The sequence below is a fragment of the Monodelphis domestica genome, chromosome 1, assembly GCF_027887165.1.
Source record: "Monodelphis domestica isolate mMonDom1 chromosome 1, mMonDom1.pri, whole genome shotgun sequence".
In the NCBI taxonomy this organism is placed as follows: Eukaryota; Metazoa; Chordata; class Mammalia; order Didelphimorphia; family Didelphidae; genus Monodelphis; species Monodelphis domestica.
This window is the reverse complement of record NC_077227.1, coordinates 332,066,677-332,081,253: the sequence shown is the minus strand read 5'-3', so window position 1 is coordinate 332,081,253 and position 14,577 is coordinate 332,066,677. Positions and strand designations below refer to the sequence as shown.

At 34.7% G+C, this 14,577-nt stretch overlaps 1 protein-coding gene across 2 annotated transcripts in view; it reads left to right on the top strand.

Annotated features, from left to right (window-relative positions):
* Nucleotides 1-14,577, top strand: part of AK7 (adenylate kinase 7) — a 147,452-nt gene that overhangs the window by 16,622 nt on the left and 116,253 nt on the right. For both annotated transcript variants that reach the window (XM_001375254.4, XM_056811307.1), the window contains one exon: nucleotides 2,952-3,060. In XM_001375254.4, coding sequence (XP_001375291.1) covers nucleotides 2,952-3,060 — 109 coding nt within the window. The remainder of the gene's footprint in view (nucleotides 1-2,951; nucleotides 3,061-14,577) is intronic.

Here is a 14,577-nt window from a genome sequence, read left to right as displayed (position 1 = left end):
AAATAGGATATAGAATATTTAATCCCATCACAGAAAAAGGAATTGATCAAACCATCAAAGAATTCCCTAAGAAAAGGACCCCAGGGCCAAAGGATTCTTAAGTGAATTCTACCAAACATTCAAAGAACAACTAAGGGGAGCCAGGAGGCTTATTGGATTGAAAACCAGGCCTAGAGATGAGAAATCCTGGGTTCCAATCTAGCCTCATATACTTCCTAGCCATATGACCTTGAGCAAGTCACTCTCATGACCTAGCCCTTGTCACTCTTCTGCCTTGGAACCAATATGCAATATGTATTCTAAGATGGAAGTTAAGGCTTAAAAATAATAATAAAAAGAACAACTAACTCTAATACTACATAATAGTATTAGAAAAATAGGGGAAGAAGGAATTCTTCCTAACTCTTTTTATGTCATAAATAGTACTGATATTTAAACTAGGAAGAGCTAAAACAGAGGGGAAAAAACCTATAAACCAGTCTCCCTAATGAGCATTGATGGAAAAAGTTTAAATAAAATACTATAAAGAAGATTCCAGCATTATATCACAATGATCATACACCATGATCAGGTGGGGCCTTCTATAAATTAGAAAACATTGGAATAAATGGAGTTTCCCTTAAAGTGACAAATGGCATTTATCAAAAACTATCAGCAAACATTATCTTTAGTGGGAATAAACTAAAACCTTTCCCAATAAGATTAGGAGTGAAATAAGGATGCCCATTATCACCACTACTATTTAATATTGTACTAGAAATGCTAGAAATAGCAATAAGAGCAGAAAAAGAAATTGAAGGAAATAGAATAGGTAGTGAGTGAAAAAAAAACTGTCATTCTTTGTAGATGATATGATAGTATACATAGAGAACCTCAGAGAATCAATAAACTAATTTTAAAAAACACATTTAACAATGTTAGCAAAGTTGCAGGATACAGAATAAATCCATGTAAATCATCAGCAACTCTACCGCAAGAGGTAGAAAAATAAATCCCATTCAAAATAACTACAGGCAATATAAAGTACTGGAGATATACCTACCAAAACAAACCCAGCAACTATAAGAAAACAACTACAAAACACTTTTCATCCAAGTGAAGTCAGATCTAAACAATTGGAAACATAGTAAATGCCCATGGATAGGCTAAGCCAATATAATAAAAAATGACAATCCTACCTAAATCAATTTGCCTATTCAGTGCCATACCAATCAAACTACCCAAAAATTATTACCTAGAGCTAGAAAAATATAACAAAATTCAACTGGAAAAAACAAAAAGCCAACAATATCAAGGGAGACTCACTGAAAAAAAAATATGAAGGAAGAGAGCCTAGCCATACCAGATATCAAAATATACTACAAAGAGATGATCATTACAACAAACTTGACAAGAACTACTGGGAAAGTTGCAAAACAGTATGGCAGAAACTAGGTAGAGACCAGCAACTCACACCATTCATCAGAATAAAGTCAAAATGGATATGTGATCTAGAAATAAAGAATGACACCATAAACAAATTGGAGGAATATGGAAAAGTTACCTGTCAGACTTATGGATAAGGGAAGTACTTATGACAAAACAAGATATAGAGAATATTTTAAAAAATAAAATAGATAATTTTGATTATATTAAATTTACAAATGTTTTGTACAGAGAAAACCAATGCAGCCAAGATTAGAAGGGAAACAATACATTTTGGGGGAAAAAAATTATAGCAAGTGTCTCTGACAGAGATCTCATTTCTCAAATATGGCAAGAACCAAGTCAACTTTATAAGACTACAAAGCATTCTCCAATTGAAAAAAATGGTCAAGGAATATGAACAGGCAATTCTCAGAGGAAGAAATTCAAACTATCTGTAGTCATGTGAAAAAAATTGCTTCAAATCACTATTGATTAGAGAAATATAAGTTAAAATAACTCTGAGATACCATTTTAAACCTATCAGATTGACTGCCATAACCAATAACAAGCATGATAAATGTTGGAGAGGATGTGGGAAAATTGGGATACTAATACACTGGGGTGGAACTGTGAACTGATATAACCACTCTGGAGAGCAATATGGAACTAAGTATAAAGGGCTATAAAATTTTGCATAACTTTTGACCCAATTTTGTTCCAAAAGAGATCAGAGATAAGAAGTGATCTACCTGCACCAAACTATTTGTAGCAGCTGTTTTTGTAGTGGCAAAGAATTGGAAACCGAAGGGTTGTCTGTCACTTGGGGAATGGATGAACAAGTTGTGATACATAGTTGTAATAGAATGCTGTCGCATCATAAGAAATTACAAACATAATGAGTTCAGAAAAATCTGGAAAAACTATGAATTAATGCAAAATGAAGTGAGCAAAACTGGGAGAACAATGTATATAGTAACAGAAATAGTATAGTCACAGTCAACTGTGAAGAAGGACTAAACTATTATCTGCAAAGCAAGTTTCCAAGATAACCATAGGGGACTCAAAATGAAAATACTTTCCACAGCCAAAGAACAAATAATTGGAGTCTGATTGCAGTTCAAAGCATACCATCTTCCATTTTATTTCCTTCAGAAGTTTTATTGTATGTCTGATAAGTATCATCTGACATGGCATAAGCAATATGGAAATATGTATTCCATGAAAACACTGTATAATCTATATTAGACTATTTACCACATCAGGAAGGGCTTGAGCCAATGGAGGGAAGAAGATAATCTTGAATCCCAACATGTCAGAAAATAATTTTCCAAAATGTTTTCTATATGTAACTAAAAAAATTTTTTTTAATTTAAGCCATATAATTAATAGAAGTATAATTTTAAGTAGAAATTCCTATGTAAATATATTTCATATGACCCTATACTATAATATTAATTTATATTCCTCAATTTAACCTAAATATTTTCACTTTACTCTGTTTACTTCTTGCTACTGACTTCAGTTTGGTGGTCTCATCACTTTAGAATCTTTCACGAGAAGAGTTGCTGTTGCACCTACTGGAATGTGATGTGATCATTTATAACATCACAGAAGATATACCACAAGTTGATGAAGCTATGTGGGCTGTTTCTGGTTAGTGGATTTTTTGTTTCATTAATAATAACAAAAAACTTGTATATTTTATTTGGCCTGATAAAGATCTAATCAGTATTATATCTATACTCTAAATTATTCTAAAATTCCAAAAAGAATTCTCATTAAAGTATCTCTTAAGTGTATATTCCACAAAGGTAGGAAATTTTTTATTATCAAAACAAATATAACATAAACTTTTAAATTTTATTAGGAAATATAATTATAATAAATACTAAATTTGTTATTAACAGAATGAGTTAGTATTAAGTATTTAGCCATGTTGCTTATTTAACTTTAAATTGGGTTAGGAGACAGATTGAGCTGATTTATCTCAGTGATTATGTAGATCTGCAAAAAAAAGTAAAACAACATTAAAACAATGTTTTGCATATTAATATAGAAAAAGCATATTTTAAGCCAATAGAATTATCAACAAAGGTACTTTTTATACTTAATACTTTAAAAGGGAATGTGGTCACAGGCATTCCTTGTGGTATAAAACACTAGTTATTTATATTTTTGATGTCTAGTATGCTTGGAATTCTGTTTTTTCTAAAGGTAATATCTTTGTAACTAAGATCATAACATCAAGATAGAATATTGAAATGGGAGTTCTTAGAGCTGAATTTGCAGTAGAGGTATATAAAGGTTTCCTTATTTGCATATTTTTCCCTTTACAGATATATTTATAGATGAAACAGAATTCTCTTTTGACTAACTGCCCTAAAAAGAAGCAACTGCTTCACTTTACTGAATTATTAATACTTAAAATGTCATATCTATATTACCATGTGCAAGAGAGAGACTTTTTTCAATATTTATCTCCGATATGGTTTGGTATTTTTTCCCCTTAGTATCATCTCTTTTGACTATAATATCTGTAATTACTAGGGGGGAAATGGTTTAGTAAAAGGTAGTAGACACTAAATCTTAAAAGTATAAAAGTATTCAAAGAGTTTTCATGATTGTTATTAGTAATTTTTTCAATCACAGTCTCATACAGGTAAAGGGCAATTTCATTGTTTTCTGTGCTTCTTTTGATTAAGTAGCACCAAATAACAAAGATAATCAATAATTTTATTTTTTAGTTATCACCTATGTTTTGATTGCATTACATAATATTTCATGATATCGTGCATTAAAATTAGTATTTATTTTCATTATCTTGCACAAATACTAAAAAAGGAATAAAATATGTAGAATTATTATTATTTTGGATAAAGGACAAATTAGAGTGTAGAGAGATTTGTGTCAGAGAGACCCCTTAAAAAGCCACAGAAGTAGACTAGGTAAGAGATGATGAGGTCTTGAACTAGGGTTGTGGCTGAATGGAGAGAAGTGAATGTATATTCAAGGTATAGAAATAACAAGGTTTGTCTATAGATTCAAATATGTGAGGTGAGTGAGAGTAAAGAGTTAAATATGACATCAAAGTTATCCACGTGGCTGAGACAAATAGGTAGCACAATAGAGAACCGGAGTTGGGGTCTGAAAAAACCCAAGTTCAAATTGTGCCCCCAGCACTGATTAGCTGTGTGATCCTGGAAAAGACAATTAAATACTACCTGCCTTAGTCTCCTCATCTGTAAAAAGGGGATAATTATAACACCTATTTCCCAAGGTTGTTTTGAGGACAAAATAAGATAATATTTATAAACCAGTAATAAAGCATTACAAATATGCTACTACCATTATCATTATTATTATTATTCAGATGATGGTTTCCTCAACAGTTATCAGGAACTTTGGAAGAAGAGAGGGTTTAGAGAGAAAATTAATGAGTTCTGATGTGAATAGTTTGAGTCTGAGATGCTTATGGAATGTCTAATTTGAAATATCCAAAAGACAGTTACTGGTGTAGAACTGGAGCTCAAAAGAAAGTAGGGCCAGATGTCAACTTAGAAATTTACCATGGAGAAGTGGCAAATGCATCAATGGGAGTTTACCACAAGAGATGGTGTAGATCAAGGGTTATCAAACTATAACTCAAAGAAGTAGTTTTCTAATACCTGGTATAAAGGGAGAAGAATATCTATGGTCAGAAGTGACCTGGATAAAGAACTAGCAATGCCTCAAGTACTACAGCTGCATCTAAAATCTTTTTTTCAAATGAAGTGCTTTTCTATGTAGACTGATGGCATTTACTATTTAAAAGAACTCTATTGCAAACAATTTTGTAATGAAAATATCTCTAGTTTACTTGTATAAATTCAGGTTTTCATATAATATCTGTATACTGATATTTTCCAGTTTAGTTCAACTAATAAATCCTCTGAATAGATATAATGACTTTCTCTCTCCATTTTCTAGCAAGAAGCATATTTTAAGCCCACAGTGATGGCTTATATTCCTTTTAAACTATAGCTATGTAACTTTAGCACTTTAGTGCACTTTATTTTTATTTTAAAATGCTTTGCTCTTTTTAAATTTTTAAAAACTATCTTTTTAAAACTATCTCTATCACTTTTGGGTATTCCCCTCCCCCCAATAAAACCCTGAATTGTAACAAATAAGTATAGTCAAATCAAATAAAAATATTGGCTATACCTGAAAATGTACATCTCATTCTACACCTTGTAGTTCACCACTTCTCTGCCAGGAGTGGAAGACATTTTTGATTGACCATCAGTCTTCCAAAATTATGATTGATTACTGTACTCACTGATTAGAGCACTACAGTCTTTCAGTGTTGTTTTCTTTACACTATTGTAATAACTTATAAATTGTTTTCTTGGTTCTACTTATCTTACTTTTAGTAGATTCAAGTAAGTCTTCCAAATTTCTCTGAATTTTTATAATCTCTTATAACCCAGTAATATCTCACCACATTCCTAATGCAGAACTTTTTCATTGATAAGTATCCACTATAATTCCAGTTGTTTTCCTCTTCTTTCTCTTCTTCCTCTTCCTTAGTCTTCCCAGAGTCCCTCAAACATTTAGCATTTTCTTTTTTTGTTACTTTGGCCAATCTTATGGATGTGAGGTAAAAGCACAGTTGCCTTATTTTTGCATTTCTTGTATTAGTGATTTTGAGTATTCTTTCCTCTAATTGTTGATAGCTTGTGTTTGTTGTTTGGAAAATTGCCTACTTGTAGCTTTTCACCCTATATATTGTTGGTGAATGACTGTTCTTATATAGTTTTATCAATTCTCTTTGTTTCTTATTTCTTAAGACACTATCAGAAATACTTGCTGCAAAGATGTTTTTTCCCTATTACCTGCTTTCCTTTTAATTCTCTCCTGCAAAGCACTTCTATAGTTGCAGAATCTGATTTATCTGCATATAGTGGAAGGTAAAGATAACAAGGCAGAATTTTGAAGTACATTTTGATGTAAGAATATTGTCACTACTGTACTATTTTCATGATCTTTTTCAATCTTAGAATGATATATCCCAGAACTCTCAACCTTGCAGTTGTCAGGTAACTTTAAGTAAGGCATTTTCTAAAAAGCTGAGGTTCAGGAACTCCCAGGATTTGGCTATGCAATCCATCATTTTATTCTAGCCTGGAAAGAGCATCTTCATCAAAGACTCAAATTGGGGGGTGAGGGTCAGGGGTGTTCACCCTTTTGCCTTTTTTCCCCTAAAAGGGAAATATAGATGTAAGCAGACCTGGATTCACCTGGAAGTGGGGGCCTCTGAATCCACTAATGACTACCTTATCCTCTCAAGGCCTTGTTAGTTCTGAAAAGGCAGTGGCAGAAACATCTGTACTCTGAACCCCATTGCCTCCAAAGTTGCACATCCCATAGGAGATCCTGAATTCCAGCCTTCCACAAAATGCCTGCCTCAGCATTACCTCACAGCTATAAGGTTGAGAGTTCTGGGATACATCATTCTAGAAAGAAAAGAAGAATTCCTAAGCACTGTCAGTGTCTAGAAGTGTGTCACTAAGCACATGGCTGCTGGAGCTGAAGGAGAAGCAAGGAATAATGTTTCTAGAAAGGAATACCAAAAAAAAAGATCTGAACTTTGCTTTGCACTATAACCATAACTTATTTAGACACTTCAGTTTCATTCAAACAGGACTGCCTCTCTGACAACTCCAAGTGAGTTTTCTTTCCAGAGAAGCCTTATGTCTCCAGGAGGTAGTACCATAAGACTGGATGCTTGAATTAGGTCTTAGCAGTAAAAGTGGGAACTTACTAGAGAGGAAAGAGAATTACATTGATTATTTCTGGGGTTGAATATATTTTCTTCATTTTCTGTAAGGTGAAATAAAGACTATACTGTAACTAGTCAGTGGTCAACAAACATTTATTAAATAGGTCATACTTTATGCCAGGCACTGTGGTAAGAACTAGGGCAGGAAAAAAGGAGCCCTACTCTTAAGGAACTCACAGTCTAATGAGGAAAACAACAAACAAACAACTATGTACATATATGGTAAGTATGGAGTAAATTGGAGATATTTACAGAATGAGGCACTTAACATATAGGGGGACCAGGAAAGGCTTTTTATAAAAGGTAGAATTTACCTTCCTTGAAAGAAACTAGGGAAGACAGTAGAAAGAATAAATCAACAGAAGGGAAAGTCTATATAGTCCATAGGGTGAAAAAAAAAGCAAAATGTGAGTATACAAGAGAAAAGAAAAAATTACAATTGAAAGTTTCTGTGGAGGTAAGGACCAAAGAATAGAACCAGTGGATGAGGGTGAGATCCAAGAAACATTAAGCAAAGCCTCAAAAAGTCAAGGAAAGGCTGGGAAAATGAGCCAATAACAAAAACAACAAAAAAGGACTTAATAATAGAATGTTATTATAGTGACAAGGAAACTCAAAATACAAACTAAGAAGAAAGCATCACAATCAAAAAGCTACATCTAAAACCTCAAAAAAAAAATGTGAATTGGTCTCAGGGCCAAAAATAATTCCTGGAAGAAGTCAAAAAGAATTTTTTAAATTAAGTAGAGGAAAAATTGGAAAAGGAAATGAAAATGATATAAGAAAATAGTGAAAAAGGAGTCAACAGCTTAGAAAAGGTAACACAAAAAATAATAAAGAAAATATCATCTTAAAAAACAGAATAGGTCAAATGGAAAAGGAAATACAGAAGCTCACTGAAAATAATTCCTTTAAAATGGAATTGGACAAGTAGAAGCTAATGATTCCACCAGACATTAAGAAACAATAAAACAAAAGAATGAGAAAATAGAAGAAAATGTGAAATATCTTGTTGGAAAAACAGCTAACTTGAAAAATAGATCCAGGAGAGATCATTTAAGAATTATTAGACTACCTGAAAATTGTGATTAAAAAAAAAAAGAGCCTAGAGGGGGCAGCTGAGTAGCTCAGTGGATTGAGAGTCAAACCCAGAGATGGGAAGTCCTGGGTTCAAATCTAGCCTCAGACACTTCCTAGCTGTGTGATGCTGGGCAAGTCACTTAACCCCCCATTGTCTATCCCTTACCACTCTTCTGCCTTGGAACCAATACCTAATACTGATTCCAAGATTGAAGGTAAGGGTTTAAAAAAAAAAGAGCCTAGCATCATATTTCAAGAAATTATTGAAGAAGATTTCCCTGATATCCTAGAACCAGAGGGAAAAATAGAAATTGAAAGGATCCACCTCATGAAAGAGATCCCAGAATCAAAACTCCCAGGGATATTATACCTAAATTCCAGAGCTTACAGATCAAGGATAAACCACTGTAAGTAGCCAAGAAGAAGCAATTCAGGTATTGTGGAGTCACAGTCATAGTGTTACAAGGGAATCACTTTAAAGGACTGATATATATTAATTTAAGGTCGCCAAGGAATCAGCTATGTAATTCCTAAATGAAAAACTCAAGTCAGCCGTCAGCCTTTTTTGGAGTTTAATTACAATAGGAGCAAGAAAGGAATTAGAGATATATATAGAGAGAGAAAGGGGAGAGAAGGGAATAGGGCTTAAATACCCCTTCTGTTTAGGCTGGGCCAAAAGGCCCAAGCCCTTAGATAGCTGGGGCAAAGAAAAGAGATCAGTCCCTATTACTCACGTGTCCAAAATGGAGAAACAGTCTCAGAGGCCCCCACCTTCAGCTCCCTTCAGAGCAAGCTTCCTCAGAGCCCAGGAACCACACCGACCAAAAACTCAAACCTCCTCCTCGAGACTCCAGACCCTCCTATCTTTAAGGACACCATCCAAGTTGCCTCCCCTCAGTCCTCACATCTACCAATCACTCTTCATCAATTTCCCTGTCAATGGAGGCTCTCGCTTAACCCAGGACCGCCCAGAGGTTTCTGGCTTTTGCACATGTCTGTTGAAGGTCATATTTTTCAAATGATTAAATCTTTACTCCTTTGTTACAGCCCTTTCTAAATCCTGTTAACTTGAGTATGGTAGAGATTGGAATAATTAAATTTTGATCTAGGCTGCAGCCCTTACTCAATCCTATTAGGACTGAATAGGGTGGAGATTTATTCCAAGTATCTCCATTGTATCAATTCTAAAATCAATCAAGACTCAAAGAAATTCCTGTTCTATGCTTAAGCATAGGTCAAAGTCCTTTCCATTGTTCAGCAAAGGGTCTCTGTCCTAAAGTAATCTTAAGAAGGGAAGAGAAAGAACCTCCCATGCCAATGGGGTTCCCATTCCAATAGACTATCAGTAAGAAATTTTCCAAGTATGAAATATCCCAATGGTGAAATTTTCAACAATTATAAGTCTAAGGAAATTTGAGGTTTACAATCCCCCCTGATGATCATTGGGAGACTAGTCTCCCCATTGATCATTTAACATAATCATTTTGTAGTTCTAAATTCACTTCTAACTAAAGATATACACAATATTCAATTTTCTAAGAGAAATTAGAATAGTGAGAGAGGAAATAGAAAGAAAAGAAAGCAAAACCAATGTTTGCTAGGCGCATTGACAGAAAGCCAAATTAGGGGCAGTCCCTTTTGGCATAAATGTTACAATAAATGTTCAATCAAAAGTTCAGTCCAATCAATCACATCCAAAGTTCATTCTTGATCTTCTTGATGAAGTGTAGGTTTTTGGCATCTTTCTGCAACAGTTCATTCTCTGGATATAAAAGTTTCAAGCTTCTTTCTTGAAGATCTTTTCTCAAACAAAATCAAAGTCTTTGAATTTTTTATAACAGTAAAATCTTAAATAAAAGTCTTGGATTTTTATAAAAATATAATCTCAAACAAAAAAAATTCAAAAATTCTTAGATTTTAAATTAAAATACAATCCCCCCTGAAGTACGTATTTAAAAAAAAATATCAAGTTTAGCTCAGAATGCAATGTTCAGTTATGGGGGTGTATGTGTCAATTATCAAAAGAATAGAAAAATAATCAAAAACATAAGAAAAATTCAAAATAGGCCTTGTATAGGTCCAGTTTAAAGTAATTTCTATCCCACAAGTATGTAGGACAGAATACAGTAATATTTCACTTAGCCATTTGTAGCCAAGACTACAGGAAGTTGCCATAATATAAGAAGGAAAGAATTAGAATTCTATTTTGATGGGGAAATGTCATTCCCTTGTCTGATTTTTTTCCTTCAGAGATATAGGGAGCCAGCATGATAGTCAAGCTTTGTACTTGTTTGAGTACTTCAAAAGGAATGTAGATACAAGGAAGTCCTACGACTTAAACATAAGTTAAGCGTCACAACCTTGAGTCTCACTTTAATATTTCATGTGTGCTCTATTGGCACTATTCAGGTTTAGTCTGTGCTCCTTGTTTTTATCCCTTTTCCTGGAATCAGACACAAACATTAATCACAGTCCTATAATATTTTATCAATAAATGGCAGGTTCCCATAGTTTAAAGCTTTTAGGCATATATTGATATTATAGCAAGAGTATATATATTAACTTGTATTACTGCAGGGAAAAAAATATTAATATTAATTATGTGTACCTTCAGTACAAAAATGAAAAAAAATCAAATATTCTGATAAAAAAATAAAAGAAAAGAAATAAGAAAAAAATAAGAAAAAAATCAGTAATTCAATATATTCTTGAAAAAAAAACAGCATCCATTTTTCTATGGATTATTATCTCCAATTCATATGATAAGATAGAGTCACAATTCATATGATAGGATAGAGTCAATCAGTCTCAGCAGAAGATGCTTTCTTCACATGTGAGCAGTGAATCCAAGAGTCTCTTTCTCCAATCTTTATAGATGTTGGAGTAGTTAATAATATTTGGAATGGTCCTTCCCAGGAAGGTTCAGTTGCTCCAGTTCGCTTGAAATTCTTGATATAAACTTTATCTCCTGGGTTCAGGTCATGCAGAGAAAAGTCTAATGGTCCGGCTTGTACTGCAGCTCCGGATTCATGAAGTTCACGTAGTTTGTGCTGTAACTCCTGTATATAGGAAGCAATAGTAATATCTCCCCCTAATAGCGATGTATAAGCCGGGGAGAAAGGCTTAGCCTGTATAGGCGGATGTCCAAAAAGCATCTCAAATGGTGAAATATGTAAGTCTCCTCTAGGCCTGCTTCTAAGATAAAATAGGGCCAGAGGGAGAATTTCAGGCCATTTTAAATGGGTCTCAGTGCATAATTTGCCAATCATAGTCTTAAGTTCTTTATTCATCCTCTCCACTTGGCCTGAGCTCTGGGGGTGATATGGAACATGGAATTTTGGAGTTATCCCCAAGCAAGAATATATTTGATTTAAGACAGAATCAGTAAAATGACTCCCTCTATCGGAGTCAATACGTACTGGTAGGCCAAAATGAGGAATAATTTCTTTTAAAAGTATCTTTGCAACAAAATCTGCTGTGGCTCGGGTTGTAGGAAATGCTTCCGGCCATCTGGTTAGTTGATCTACAATTACTAGACAAAATTTATAACGTCCAGCCTTTGGCATTGTTATGAAATCTATCTGTAGATGTTCAAAAGGTGTGTAAGCCAGAGGACGTCCCCCAAAGGCTTTTCCATGATATGCATGTTGGTTATATGCCTGGCAAATAGGACAGGCTGAACATACTTTAGAGGCTACAGTAGTTATACCAGGGGCTATCCATACTCTCTTGACAGAGTCCACGATGCCCTGGGTGCCAAAATGACCATTTTTATGAATAGATTGGCAAATTTGGTTATAGAAACTTCTAGGGAGCAGGGGTTTTCCTTCAGGTGACACCCATACTCCATTAATTTGTTTTGCTTTAAATTTTTGTTTCCATTTTTCCACTTCCTTTTCATTATAGGAGAGTGATAAATTTAAATTATCAGTGGTTGTTAATGTTAAAATTAACACAAGTCTACTACTGTAAAGTATGTAGCTGTGCTAGGAATAGATGAAATAATAGTATGTATGTTAGAAACTACGGAGTGTCTCTTTATAACATGATTATTCACTGCCCTTAGATCCTGTACGAATCTATAGATGTGTTTGCCATCGGGTCCTTTTTTTTGGTTTTTTAATTGGCAGGATGGGCGTGTTGTATTCAGATTTGCAAGGGATTATTATTCCCTGTTCTATTAATGAGTTAATAACTGGTGTAATACCCTCAATTGCCTCCTTTGAGAGGGGATACTGAGGGATAGAAGGAGGTGGGCTAGATTTAGTTTTTATCTGCACAGGAACAGCAGATTTAAGTAAGCCTACATCAGAAGAAGATGTGGCCCAAAGAGACTCCGGTATATCTTTAGGTATTTCAAAAATGGAAGGTTCTTTTGCCTCCTGGTTTTCCGAGAGAAGTACAGGGAGTAAATTTAAAGATTCCTCTGGTACTTCTAATGATAATGAGCCATCTGGGGAGCAGGTTATTGTGGCTCTGAGTTTGCATAGAAGGTCCCTCCCCAGCAAATTTAAAGGGGAGTCAGGCATCAAAAGGAAGGAGTGTTGTACCTCTAGGGGTCCTACAGACACCATTCTAGGAGGAAGTCTTTTAACTCTTTGGGTTATTCCTGATACTCCCATTACATTCTCTGAGCCAATAGAATAACATTGTAAATCAGGTGTTCTCTTTAATACAGACCAGGAAGCTCCGGTGTCTAATAGACAATCATAATAGGTGTTACCCACTTTTAAGGTAACATGGGGTTCATTAGTATGGGGAGGGCAGTGGATAGGGACAACGGGTAGTAGGACATCAGGGTCTGGGAAATCAAAGGTTGTATCCTCTGATTCCTGTGCCCCAGCCCCCCCCCGGGCACCATCATTGTGTTTGGGATATTCCTTGGGCACCCCCCTGAAGGGCACCTCTCTGAGGGTCATTAGTACCTCGAGTAATTTTTGGACGAGCGCCATTTCTCATATATTGTTGAGTATTATCATTAAAATTTTCTTCAATTTGAGCATTGTCATTAAATTCCCAATTCCTATTTCTATAATTCTGGTTTCTAAAGTTCTTATTTCTATATTCATTATAGTTATTTCCATAGTCATTATTATAATTTCTAGAATTCTGGTTTCTATAACCATTATCATAATTTCTATAGTTATTATTTCTAAAACCATTATTAAACTGTGTATTCCTTCCAAACATCTTAAGAAAGGTTCTACAGTCCATCATTTTGTGGCCCTTCTTCTCACAGAAGTGGCAAGTAATGGATTGATAATTGGATTTCTGGAGAGGGGCAATTGTCGTTGGTTCATTATCATGCCCACTTTCTAATTTAGTTATCCTATCTATTACACATCTCATTTTTTTCTTCATTTCCTCCATGTCATCATTATTCTCTTTCTCCTTTTCTTCGTTTCCCTTAAAAACATATATAGCTGTTTTTCGCAATTCTTCAAGGTCCATATCTGACCATCTTGGGCATTGTGTTTTAAAATAATTTTTAATTACTTTGCAAGAATTGTTTACAAAGATTCTTCTAACTTGTCTTAAACTATTCTCTTTATTTAAGTCCCAATCTAAGTATCTGTCCCCAAACTCGATAATTCTGTCCATAAATCTGGAGGGTGTTTCGTTTTCCTTTTGCTTAATTTTTTCCAGTTCCATCCACTTATCTGTACTGTCCGCACATTCCTTCATGGCCATGAGGATGGCCTCTCTACAACGGTATAGTTGTAGATAGTCCTCAGGATTATTATAGTCCCATTCGGGATCCTGAGATGGCCAATGTGCTGCATTACGCCCCCGGGTTTTGTTGACATGAGCAATTATTTTATTTTTTTCACGTTCACTTAAAAAAGCCTGTAGTAAGCTCTCAACGTCCTTGTAAGACGGATTATACTGAAAAAATATGTCTCCCATCTTTTTTGTTACTAGAAAAGGATCTTGTTCATATGTGGGGATATTTCGTGTAAATTCATTTATTTCTTGGGGAGTAAACGGTATCCTATGTCTTAAAGTCACCGCATCCCCATTTCGTCCTATTTCAGGTACTTCTCTTAGAGGAAACAGGCCTCTAGTTGAATTTTGCACCTGTGGGTCAGTTTGACAAGGACAGGTTTCTCTAGGAGGACAAGATCTCCCTTGCATTGGAATTTGGTTTTCTGTAGGAGAAGGAACATGAGAAGCTGGGATTGCAAGGGAAGGGTTTTGGGGATTAAATTCAGACAAGATTTGCACTACACGAGAGAAGCAGTCTGTTAACTGGGCTATAGGGAAGGTGT